This window comes from Hemiscyllium ocellatum, chromosome 10 (assembly GCF_020745735.1).
Source record: "Hemiscyllium ocellatum isolate sHemOce1 chromosome 10, sHemOce1.pat.X.cur, whole genome shotgun sequence".
Taxonomy (NCBI): domain Eukaryota; kingdom Metazoa; phylum Chordata; class Chondrichthyes; order Orectolobiformes; family Hemiscylliidae; genus Hemiscyllium; species Hemiscyllium ocellatum.
In genome coordinates this window covers 114,274,301-114,287,979 of record NC_083410.1, presented here as the reverse complement: position 1 = coordinate 114,287,979, position 13,679 = coordinate 114,274,301, and the positions used below count along the sequence as shown (strand labels likewise).

General features: G+C 42.9%; 1 protein-coding gene across 11 annotated transcripts in view; it reads right to left on the bottom strand.

Moving 5' to 3' along the window:
* Positions 1–13,679, bottom strand: part of LOC132819922 (utrophin-like) — a 751,240-nt gene that overhangs the window by 366,865 nt on the left and 370,696 nt on the right. For all 11 annotated transcript variants that reach the window (XM_060831897.1, XM_060831902.1, XM_060831903.1 and 8 more), the window contains one exon: positions 8,673–8,845. In XM_060831897.1, coding sequence (XP_060687880.1) covers positions 8,673–8,845 — 173 coding nt within the window. The remainder of the gene's footprint in view (positions 1–8,672; positions 8,846–13,679) is intronic.

Here is a 13,679-nt window from a genome sequence, read left to right as displayed (position 1 = left end):
TGCTCAGCATTTACCCTGTCATGCCCCTTAAGAATCCTATATACTTAATTCCTCATAAGAGAGGCCATCCATACTCCATACCTGGTATCAGCCTAGTGAACCTTTTCTGCACTGCCTCCAATACCAAAATATCTTTCCTTAGATAAGGGACCCAAAACTGTTTTATTGAATACCGGGTGTGAGCTGATTAGTGCCTTGTAACAAACCTTCCCTATTTTTATACTTATTTCATTTGAAATAAAAGCCAATATTCCATTTGCTTTCCCCACTACCAGCTGAAACTAGATGCATGATTCAAGCATGAAGACTCCCAAAATTCTTGTTTTCCACACATTTCTATTGTCTTCCTCCATTTAAATAATATTCGGCTTCTCTACTTTTCCATCCAAAGTGCATTAACTCACATTTCCCCAAATTATATTCCAACTGCTAAGCTTTGTCCAATCACTTAACCAATCTACACGCCTCTGTAGATTCAGCGTCATCCTCACCACATGCCTTCCCACCTATTTTTGTGTCATTCACAAACTTGACAATGGCACATTCAATTTCCTCACCCAAGGCACTAATACATGTTTGGTTTAGTACTGTTTAGGAGAAAGTGAGGACTGCAGTTGCTGGAGATCAGAGCTGAAAATGTGTTGCTGAAAAAGCGCAGCAGGTCAGGCAGCATCCAAGGAGCAGGAGAATCAACGTTTCGGACATGAGCCCTTTTTCAGGAATGAGGAAAGTGTGCCAAGCAGGTTAAGATAAAAGGTAGGGAGGAGGGACTTGGGGGAGGGGCATTGGAAATGCGATAGGTGGAAGGAGGTTAAGGTGAGGGTGATAGGCCAGAGTGGGGATGGGGGCGGAGAGGTCAGGAAAAAGATTGCAGGTTAGGAAGGTGGTGCTGAGTTCAAGGGTTGGGACTGAGACAAGGTGGGGGGGAGGGGAAATGAGGAAACTGGAGAAATCTGAGTTCATCCCTTGTGGTTGGAGGGTTCCTAGGCAGAAGATGAGGCGCTCTTCCTCCAGCCGTCGTGTTGCTATGGTCTGGCGATAGAGGAGTCCAAAGACCTGCATGTCCTTGGTGGAGTGGGAGGGGGAGTTAAAGCGTTCAGCCACGGGGTGGTTGGGTTGGTTGGTGCGGGTTTCCCAGAGGTGTTCTCTGAAACGTTCCGCAAGTAAGCGGCCTGTCTCCCCAATATAGAGAAGGCCACATCGACTGCAGCGGATGCAGTAAATGATGTGTGTGGAGGTGCAGGTGAATTTGTCGAGGATATGGAAGGATCCCTTGGGGCCTTGGAGGGAAGTAAGGGGGGAGGTGTGGGAGCAAGTTTTGCATTTCCTGCAGTTGCAGGGGAAGGTGCCAGGAGTGAAGGTTGGGTTGGTGGGGGGTGTGGACCTGACGAGGGAGTCACGGAGGGAGTGGTCTTTTCGGAACGCTGATAGGGAAGGGGAGGGAAATATATCCCTGGTGGTGGGGCCCGTTTGGAGGTGGCGGAAATGACGATGGATGATACGATGTATATGGAGGTTAGTGGGGTGGTAAGTGAGGACCAGTGGGGTTCTGTCCTGGTGGCAATTGGAGGGGCAAGGCTTAAGGACGGAGGACTGGGATGTGGAGGAAATGTGGTGGAGAGCATCGTCGACCACGTCTGGGGGGATATTGCAGTCTTTGAAGGAGGAGGCCATCTGGGTTGTTCAGTATTGGAACTGGTCCTCCTGGGAGCAGATGCGGCGGAGACGAAGTAATTGGGAATATGGGATGGCGTTTTTACAGGGGGCAGAGTAGGAGGAGGTGTAGTCTATGTAGCTGTGGGAGTCGGTCGGTTTCTAGTAAATGTCCGTGTTGATTCGGTCGCCCGAGATAGAAATGGAGAGGTCTAGGAAGGGGAGGGAGGAGTCTGAGACGGTCCAGGTAAATTTGAGGTCAGGGGTGAAAGGTGTTAGTAAAGTGGATGAACTGTTCAACCTCCTCGTGGGAGCACGAGGTAGCGCCGATACAGTCATCATTGTAGCAGAGGAAAAGGTGGGGGGTGGTGCCAGTGTAGCTGCGGAAGATGGACTGTTCCACATATCCTACGAGGCAGGTATAGCTGGGGCCCACGCAGGTGCCCATGGCCACTCCTTTAGTTTGGAGGAAGTGGGAGGATTGGAAAGAGAAGTTGTTCAGAGTGAGGACCAGTTCAGTCAGTTGAAGGAGGGTGTCAGTGGAAGGGTACTGGTTGGGTCGGCGGGAAAGGAAGAAGCGGAGGGCTTTGAGTCCTTCGTGATGGGGGATGGAGGTGTATAGGGACTGGATGTCCATGGTGTAGATAAGGCGTTGGGGACCGGGGAAGCGAAAATCATGGAGGTGGTGGAGGGCGTGATGGTGTCCCAAACATAGGTGGGGAGTTCTTGGACTAAGGGGGACAGAACCGTGTCGAGGTATGCAGAGATGAGTTCGATGGGGCAGGAGCAGGCTGAGACAATGGGTCGGCCGGGGCAGTCAGATTTGTGGAGTTTGGGCAGGAGGTAGTAACGGGCGGTGCAGGGTTATGGGACTATGAGGTTGGAGGTGGTGGATGGGAGATCCCTGAGGAGATGAGGTTATGGATGGTCTGGGAGATGATGGTTTGGTGGTGGGAGGTGGGGCCATGGTCAAGGGGGCAGTTGGAGGAGGTGTCCGCGAGCTGGCGTTTTCCGGTTGCTAGCTTCCCCTGCAACCGGAAAACTTGGGCCCACACCTCCCCCCTTACTTCCCTCCAAGGCCCCAAGGGATCCTTCCATATCCACCACAAATTCACCTGCACCTCCACACACACCATTTACTGCATCCACTGCACCCGATGTGGCCTCCTCTATATTGGGGAGACAGGTCGTCTACTTGCGGAACGTTTCAGAGAAACCTCTGGGACACCCGCACCAACCAACCCAACCACTCCGTGGCTCAACACTTCAACTCCCCTTCCCACTACACCAAGGACATGCAGGTCCTTGGACTCCTCCATCGCCAGACCATCGCAAAACAACGGCGGGAGGAAGAGCGCCTCATCTTCTGCCTAAGAACCCTCCAACCACAAGGGATGAACTCAGATTTCTCCAGTTTCCTCATTCCTCTCCCCCCACCTTGTCTCAGTCCCAACCCTTGAACTCAGCACCACCTTCCTAACCTGCAATCTTCTTCCTGACCTCTCCGCCCCCACCCCCACTCCGGCCTATCACCCTCACCTTAACCTCTTTCCACCTATCACATTTCCAACGCCCCTCCCCCAAGTCCCTCCTCCCTACCTTTTATCTTAGCCTGCTTGGCACACTTTCCTCATTCCTGAAGAAGGGCTCATGCCCGAAACATCGATTCTCCTGCTCCTTGGATGCTGCCTGACCTGTTGCGCTTTTCCAGCAACACATTTTCAGCGTTAGTACTGTTTAGTTTGGGCCAGCTGGACATTGCTTCTAGTACCTAGCATACTGGTTAGCTATATGAAAAAACTAGAACAGTTTCAGTGTAAATTCACTGGGATTTTGCGAGGGGTTAAGTTCACCAAAGGTTCTCAAACTTCTGAACTTTGTTGCCAACTCTTTCGTCCTAGCATTTAATGTGTGTTCCTACTTGATTCATGCCTGGGATAAAATGGTTATTCTAAGAAGAAAGATTAAACAACTCAGGTCTATGCTCATTAGAATTTCAAAGAATGAAAGATGAGTTTATTGAAATATAAAACATCTTACAATATCCTAGCTGATTTCAATGCTGGACCGGTCAGATCCCACAATAAAAACTGGCTTGTGTTAGATCCCAATTTCTTTTCTATACCAGGGAGATATTTACTGAATATCCTTCACATGAGTCTGTCAATATACTTTTAACACAAGGAATGAAACAGTTATTAAATAACTTTACATGGGCTATTATAAAATATATTACATTGGTCAAAAAAGTTGGATTCATTACAAACATTCAAAAAAGAATTCAAGCTCACACTACCCTGCTTTCCACAACAAAATCCTTACAAGTTCCCAAATCTCAGTGAAAAGTTCTAATAGCTCCACGCTAACACGTCTTGCTCAACGGCAACCAATTTCCTTTCAGCAAACCTCTATGCATTCACTAGATGCTATTTTCTTCAACTAGTTTCTATTCCTGAGAGACTTTAATAAACATCTAACATAAACTATGATCTTAATTTGATAGTGATGAGCTTCTCAAGTGTTGCTGGAGCTGTCCCCAATCAGATAAGTCAGTATCACACAGCATGGAAAACAGAGCTTTCAGTCCAAACAGTCCATGCCAATCATAATCCCAAACTAAACTAGTTCCACCTTCCTACTCCTGGCCCATATCCCGTCATACCTTTCCTATTCATGTATCCATCCAAAGGTCTTTAAATGTTGTAATTGTACCTGCATCCACTACTTCCTCAGGCAGTTCATTCCACATGCAAACCACCCTCCGTGAAAAAACTTTGCCGCTCATATTTTTTAAAAATCTCTCTTCTCTCACCTTACAAATATGCCCCCTAGTCTTGAAAACCCCCATCCTCGGAAAAAGACAACTGCAGAACATTCCATCACACTATGGATTTTACCTTGTAAATGATGAACAGGCACTGTGGAGACAGGAGACGAGTTACATTCTACAGTACACATAGCCTCTGACCTGCTGTTGTAATCACAGTATATGTATATCTAGTCCAGTTCAATTTCTGTTCAATCATAATTTCTAGGATGCTGATAGTAAAGGATTATGTGATGGCAATGCCATCGAACATCAAAGGAGATGAACAGATTCACACTTGTTACAGATCGTCATTGCCTGGCAGTTACGCTATGTGAGGGTTACTTGTCATTTATCATTATTCCTTTCATAATCTTAAAAGGATGCAATAATATTATCTCCAAGCCCCCTCTTCTTCAAAGGAAACAAACCCAACTTCCTTACAGTTAAGAAGTCAATACCCAGAATGATCTTTCTTACCACATATTAGTCACAAAAGCAAAGTATGCATCCTGCAATTAGGTTATTTTAAATACCAAAGTACTCCAGAGGAATGAGGTTAATACTTGAAATAACCTGTTTAGATCTGGACTGCAATTCTATGATAAAGTTTCTTCAGCCTCTCAGGGGAGTATAACAGCAGCAGTCAGGCTGTATAACCACAAATGGTTCTGTTGTAGAGCAGAGTCAGGCAAGATCCAAGCGAGCAATTGTGGTTGGAGACTTGCTAGTTAAGGGCACAGGCAGATGTATCTGGGGCCGCATTTGAAACAACAAGAATTTGTGTTGTCTTCCCGGTGCCTGCATCCCTTACAGCGGATGAACGAAATTCTTAAGAGGGAGGGTAAGCAACCAGAGCTGTTGTGCACACTGGCACCAATGACATAGGCAGAATGAGGGATGAGGTCCTGAGGAGTGAGTAAAGGCAATCAGGAATGAGGCTGCAAAGCAGAACCTTGGAGGTGGTAATCTCCAAGTTACTACCACTGCCTCATGCTAATGATGCAAAGAATAGAAAGATAGGAGAGGTGAATATGCAGCTAAGGTACTGGTACAAGGAGGAGGATTACAGGTTCTTGGATCATTGGGAACTTTTTTGGGGCAGAAGTGACTTGTACAAGAGGGACTGGTTGCACCTATACTGGAGGGGAACAAATATTATCACAGGGAGGTTTGCTAGAGCTAACTGGGAGGGTTTAGAGTGGCAGGGGGCTGGGAATCAGAGCAGCAGGGAAGCAAGTGGAGGAATTGAGGGAAAAGTACATGTTAGGAGCAGTAAATCAGAAAGGAAGGACAGACATGTTTTAGATGAGACAGAGAGGAAGGTAAAGCAGGTGGAGATGTTGCATTACTAATCAGGAAGAATGTTACACCTGCATTCAGAGAGGACATACTGGAGCATCCATCCACTGTTGGCTTTTATAGCTAAAGGAATAGAATATAAAAATAAAGAAGAATTGTTGTAGCTATGCAAGGCATTGGTGAGACTGCACCTGAAATATTACGCACAATTTTGGTCCCTTTATTTGAGGAAAGATGTAGTGGCATCGGAGGCAGTTCAGAGGAGTTTCACTAGATTGATCTAAGAGATGAGGGGTTTGTCATATGAACAGAGATTGAACAGTTTAGGCCTATACTCTCTGGAATTTAGAAGAATGAATGAGGGAAAATCAAACTGAGGTACTCAAGATGACAAAAGGTATGGATAAAATTGTTGTGGCGCAGATGCTTCCTCTTTTGAGGTATTCTAGGATGAGGGGTCATAGTCTTAGATAAGGGGTAGCAAATTTAAAACAGAGTTGAAGAGAAACTATTCTCCAAAAGGGTTGAGAATCTGTGGAATTCGCTACCCCAAAGTGCGGTGGATGCTGGAACAGTGAGTAAATTTGAGGAGGAATTACCACAGATTTTCAATTGATAATGGTTTGAAAGGTTAAGGGGAGAAGGCAGGAAAATGAGGGTGAGGAGCAGATCAGCCATGATTAAATGGCAGAGTCGACCTGATGGGCCAAATGGCCCAATTCTCCCCCTAGGAGAAGGTAAGGACTGCAGATGCTGGAGATCAGAGTCAAGAGTGTGGTGCTGGAAAAGCACAGCCGGTCAGGCAACATCCAAGGAGCAGGAGAATCAACATTGCGGGCATAAACCCTTCATCAGGAATGAGGCCCCTGTAACTTATGAACAAGGATGTCAAGATAAGGGACCTTTGGATAACGAGAGATATCATGAATTTAGATAAAAGGGAACAAGCATACATACGGTTTAAAAAAGCTAAAATCAGACGGGGCCAATGAAAGTAGGGAAAATTTCAAGCAGGGAATTAGGAGAGCAAGAAGGGGCCATGAAATGACCTTGGCAAGTAGGGTAAAAGAGAATCCCAAGGCATTTTATTGATACATTATAAACAAGAAGATAACTAGGCAGCAGGGAGGACCACTCAAGGATAAAGGACGGAATGTGTGCTTGGAGGCAGAGGATGTGGGTGAAATCCTAAAGTAGTACTTTGAGGCAGTCTTCACCAGAAGGAGGATATGGTGGACAGTAAGATCTGTGCATTGCATGCTAATAATCAAAGGCATTTTGAGATTGAGAAAGAAGTGGGGTTGGGTCTCTTGAAGAGCATTAAGGTGGATAAGTCCCCAGGGTCCAAAGTTATCTACCCCAGGTTACTGAGAGACGTGAGAGAGGAAATTATTGGGGCCTTGACCAAGATCTCTGTATCGTCATTTGTCACTGCAGAGTTCCAGGAGAACTAGCTATTAGCTAATGTTGTTCTTCTTTTCACGAAGTTGGCTTCCCCAGAGAAGGCAGAGGGTAGTGGTGGAAAGTTGTTTTTCAGGCTGGAGGTCTGTGACTAGTGGTGATCCGCAGGGCTCCGTACTGGGACCTCTCCTGTTTGCTATATATATATAAATGACTTGGATGAAAATGTAGATGGGTGGGTTAGTAAGTTTGCAGACATTACCAAGATCGGTGGAGTTGTGGATTGTGTAGAAGGTTGTCAAAGGATACAGCAGGACATAAATCAGTTGCAGAAATAATCTAAGTGTAAGGTGCTGCATTTTGGGAGATCAAATGTTAAGGAAAAGCATACAGTTAATGGCAGGACCCTTATCTGCATTGATGTACAGAGAGTTCTTGGGATTCCAGTCCATAGTTCCCTGAATGTGGCCACACAAGTAGATAGGGTGTTGAAACAGGCAAATAGCATGCTTGCTTTTATTGGTCAGAGAATTGAGTACAAGACTCAGGATGTCATGTTGCAGCTTTATAAGACTTTGGTTTGGCCATACTCAGAGAACTACATTCAGTTCTGGTCACCACATTACAGGAAAGATGTGGAAGCTTGGTAGAGAATGCAGAAGAGGTTTACCAGGATGCTGCCTGGATTAGAGAGTATGAATTATAAGAAGAGGTTAGAAAAACTCAGGCTAATTACTCTGAGTGGCAGAGGCTAAGGAGAGACTTGAAGGAAATCTATAAAATTATGAGACGCATAGATAGGGTTGACAATCAGAATCTTTTCCCTAGAGTTGAAATGTCTAAAATTAGGGGCAAGCATTTAAGATGAGAGGGGGAAAAGTTCAAAGGACATGTGAGGGGCAAGTTTTTGTTTTACACAAAGAGTAGTAGGAGTGTGGAACGCACTGCAGGGAAGGTGGAAAATGTGATAGGGGTGTTTAATAGATTTTTAGATAAGTCTATGAAAAAGTAACAAACAGAGGGATATGGACCAAGGACAGGCAGCAGGGATTAGTTTAACTTGGTGCCAGGCTCAGCACAACATCCTAGGCTAAAGAGCCCTATCCTGTGCTATCCTGATCTATGTTCCAAATGTTAATCAAGATAATGCTAGATTAATTAGGAGTCACCAAGCAAACTCAGAGTGCAGAGTTTCCTCATCAGTTAGATATAAAACTCTCTCAGCCCTATTTGGGATTTCACCAGCAGTTTGCTGCTCATCAGAACAAATTCAAGCTCACATTTAGAGATTGAATCTTTTCCCTTCTCCAGACTAAGAACATTGACACATATAGCTTGACGGCAAAATCAATTGTACAGTTATCAAAGTTTCCATGCTCTTTGAACTAAATTGAAGGTCACAAGAGACTGTTACAATTTTCATTACATTATCTATACAGCACCCAAGTCTGAAAGTGGCATGAAAGTAAACCTGCTGACCCTCTGCCAACAGATGGCACTGTTTCCTTACCTTTTGCGATCATTATACATTCTATTCACTCGATCCCATTGTGCATGAAGCTGCGTTAGTGTGTCACCTATTTGGACAACATCAGCTGCAGAAGCTTCAAGGAGGGCATCAGGCTGATTCTCATGAATATCTTCAATTTGGTCTCCAAGTTTCTCCAGCATGTCCTTTATGTTCTGGAAGAGATATAAATGGTCAATTAATTTATGCTGCTACCAGTGAAGGACATTTAGAAAACCAAAAGTACAGTGGACAACACACATATTGCAATCCTATTAACCAACTACTGAAATAAAAGCTGGATGACCTCTGGTGCTCAGAGCCAATACTATCTATTCATAATATATTCTTCACTAGCAGATCTAGACAACATCAAAATATGAGGGACAAATTTTTTAAGCACATTCCTTTGATCATTTATCTTTGATTTAGCATTTTGCCTGAGAGCAAACGAACTGTAACCTATGAATTGAAGTACTATACTAAATGAACTAACAAGACTTGCGGAGTGGACTCGATGGGCCGAATGGCCTTACTTCCACTCCTATGTCTTATGGACCAATGGTTTGTACACCAGTTGAACTTTCTTATGAGAATTGAGATCTGATTGTATGCCAAAGATAGTACATTAATGTAGAGCTGGAACCAAGCAAGCATAATTCCTGTACAGGCTTTGAATGAAGAAAGTTTATGCATTTAATCTTCAGTGATTATTGTATTGAATATAAATATCAGAAGCTCCAGTGAATTAAATGTCACACTTCTGTAATTACCATTCCCACATCAATACATCCCCAATTTCTTGGCTCACTCAGACAGCTTTAGCATTGGTTTGGATATTAAGAGTTAGACAGCTAAAGCTCCAGTCAACTCAACCTATGACCATATTTTCCTCTCGTTATGAAGTGTCCAACGAGATCTAACCATTTCAGTTAAAGCAAGTTATAACCATTATGTCCATATCCTGCAAAAGGAGAAACTCAAACAGATCCTGTAAACTACTGTTTGATCATTAGCATCTTTAAAAATACTAGCATTTACAATCTTTTGTAAAGCAATTTGAAAATCAGTAACAAAGAATGAAAGTGAACTGAAAAGGGATAAAAAGTCACTAATCAGAACTGAAGAAGTGTCAGTGAACCAGAAACTCCGGAACCCAGTTAACTCCACTTTCTGTCCAAAGATGCTGCCAGACCTGCTGGGTCATAGATATATACAGCATGGAAACACACCCTTCGGTCCAACTTGTTCAACCAGATATCCTAAATTAATCTAGTTCCATTTTCCAGCACTTTACCCATATCCCTTTAAATCCTTCCAATTCTTTTACCCATCCGGATACCTTTTAACTGTTGTAACTGTACCAGCCTCCAACACTGCCTCTGGCAGCTCATTCCATATACACACTCCCATCCATGTGAAAACGTTGCCCCTTAGGTTCTTTTTAAATCTTTCCCCTCTTACCCTAAACCTATAAATCCATGCCCTTGAGTTCTGGACTCCCTCACCCCAAGGAACATACCTTGTCTATTCACCCTATCTATGCTCCCCATGATTATATAAATCCCTATAAAATCAGCCTCCGACACTCCAAAGAAAATAGTCACAGTCTTTTAAGCCATTCCCTACCTCTCAGGAAATTCCATTTTTGTTCCAGATTTTTAATATCTGCAGTTCTTTCTAATTTCTTTTGAAAATCGGTGGCCTGCATTTATGTTTCAGAAACATTGGCACACATGTCCTAGCTGCATCATGATTTTTGGATGTCATTAGTAACACCACTGTGTGGTCATGATTTGGAGAGGTCAGTGTTGGACTGGGGTGTGCAAAGTTAAAAATCACACAACACCAGGTTATAGTCCAACAGGTTTAATTAGAAGTACTAGGTTTCAGAGCGCCACTCCTTCATCAGATGAAGGAGCAGCGCTCCAAAATCTAGTGTGCTTCCAAATATAACCTGGTGCTGTGTGATTTTTAACTTTGTACAACTGAGTGGTGTCTTCAAAAAAAGATTCTACATTATCCATAGCAACCTAAGAAAATTTACAGAATGTATTTGTGTGGCACCTTGGAGCAAATGAATTCAATAAATGTATTCAAAGCAAAACTGAAACTAAAGTAACTTTTCAGTTTTACAAATGTACTTGTATTAAAAAAAAACACACAAGGCTTCAACTAAATTCATTATAAAACGCTGACATCATCTCCATCTCTCTCGCTCCACACTGGGCACGTCCGCAGTAAGGAACAAATTCTAAGGAAACATTAATATACAGGAAATTGCTGATTCAGATAAACTTAATGCTAAATATTTGTTTTTCCCACATGGAAATTTAGATATTTCACTGCAGCATCCTTCAAAACATGTTCAAACTACAACACTAATCTATTTCTCTGATCAACCTGTTCAGAATAGGTGGGATTAAATTTGAAGTCTGTTGGTCCACTATCACTGTGCCACAATACTGCAACACTAAAACCTACTAACTTCCCTCTGAGGGGTACAAAAGGTCCTACCCATTACACTTTAAGGCCATAAAGACCAGAATTCCCTCATCTGGTCTAAATTAGCCGATTGAACATAGAACAGTACAGAACAGGAAACTCAACTCTCTTAGCATTTGGTACAGAATTAGATTAGAAAAGAAAAAAAATCATTAGCATGCAAGTTTAGGGGAAACATTTCCAAAGTACAGTGAACTCGGGCTGTCTTATTCAAAACAAATTGACAATTGCAAGTTATTATCTGCCATTTGTCATATTTAATTTTGAATTTTCTAACACCAGAGTGCCTAACTGGATAATTTCACCAACACAATATGGTGGCTCAGTAGTTAGCACTGCTGACTCACGCACTAGAGTCCTAGGTTCAATTCCACCTCAGGCAACTGTTTGCATGGAGTTTGAACGTTCTTCCCTTGTCTGCATGGGTTTCCTCCAGGTGCTCAGATTTCAAGCCATAGTCCAAAAAATGTGCAGGTTAGATGGAATTCGGTATAGAAATGAGACATTACGGACTAGGGGACTAGGTGTGGGTGGGATGCTCTTTGGAAGGTCATGGAGATATGATGGTCCAAATGACTATTCTGCACTGAGGGATTTTGTTCCATGAACACTTTACAACTGAACTAAACAGGTGTTTCCTGAATGACCATTCCAAGAGGTTTGGATTTGCAGTTTCCAGTGTGAACCAGTAAACTTGCAGCTTATTGTTAGGAAAGATATCAATTAGCTTTCAAAAAAAAAGATGGACATGTGATTGAAAATTTAAAAATATTACAGGAAGTTCCAAGGAATGCCACTTGACCCAAAACATTAATTCTGATTTCTCTGCACAGATGCTGTCGGACCTGCTAAGCTTATCCAGCAATTTCTGTTTTTGTCTAAAAATATTACACCTCATTTATGTTCAAATCTGGGTTATGAAATGGTTACCGGCACTCAGAAGTTTCAATCCATACTGGTAAAGAGAATTTCGTAATATTTCATGATGGTTTGAACCAGAGATAAAAACCACTAATCAGTGACTATCTGGTCCCTTTTCTCAGCCAAAGTATCATGCTTTCAATAGACAACTGAAATCAGTGACACCTCAGATACACATTAAAATCCATGTTCCCATTAGCGTTTTGATATTTCAGGTTGCTGCTATCTACAGACTTTGATATTCTGATTTAGTCATGAATGAGGCACCAGCACCAAAAAAAAAATCCTTTCCAAACTTTCAGGGGCACACATTTCAAATTGAAAAAGCCAAGAAGTAAAAACAAAAAGCTTAATTAGATCAAACTACCTTGGTCTGCAGGTCACCTTTTAGATACTCCTTCCTGTAAAAACTATCTGACCATATTCAGTATTAATAAGCCTGTTCTTCTGTCAGCAATGAAATACAAATGAAATTCTTTCATCAAATCATGGCTTCACAATTATATCATTCATGTCATCCAGGAATCTTCATGCAGATATTTCAAGTGCATTTTCTTTCAAGAACAGACCAAACAGCATAACTTATGGTTAGGATTATTACCATTTGCTAGAATCATTAAACTTGTTTGACTGTTTGAGCTTTGGAGCTTTTCATCACCCATAGTAGTACAGCCTTCTTTTCAAAATAACACAGAATACAAGGTTCTGTGTCACTTATTCCACATTCGATTCCAAAACCAAGAGACTGAAGATTTAAAAGAGGACAGTCGCCATGGTTCTACAGTAAAAGTGGACACTCGTCCTGGTTCTACTGTAAAAGAGGACAGTCGCCATGGCTCTACTTTAAAAGAGAGTAGTCGCCATGGTTCTACTGTAAAAGAGGACAGTGTTCCTGGTTCTACAGTAAAAGAGAGTAGTCACCATGGTGCTACAGTAAAAGATGTCAGTTGTCATGGTACTACATTAAAAGAGGACAGTCATCATGGTTCTACTGTAAAAGGGGACAGTCGCCATGGTTCTACAGTAAAAGAGGACAGTTGTCATGGTCCTACTTTAAAAGAGGGTAGTCGTCATGGTTCTATTGTAAAAGAGGACAGCCACAATAGTTCTACTGTAAAAGAGGGTTGTCACTATGTTTCTACCGTAAAAGAGGACAGTCGCCATGGTTCTACTGTAAAAGAGAACAGGCGCCATGGTTCTACTGTAATAGAGGGTAGTCGTCCTGGTTGTACTGTAAAAGGGGTACTTCCCCATGGTTCAACTGTAAAAGAGGACAGTCGCCTTGTTTCTACTGTAAAAGAGGGTAGTCACCATGGTTCTACTGTAAAAAAGGACAGTCGCAATAGTTCTACTGTAAAAGAGAGTAGTCGCCATGGTTCTATTGTAAAAGAGGACAGTCGTCCTGGTTCTACCGTAAAAGAGGGTAGTCACCATGGTCCGACTGTAAAAGAGGACAGTCGCTATGGTTCTACTGTAAAAGGCAGTAGTCACCATGGTAAAACTGTAAAAGAGGGTAGTCACCATGGTTCGACTGTAAAACAGGATTGTCGCTATGTTTCTACTGTAAAAGAGGACATTCACCAT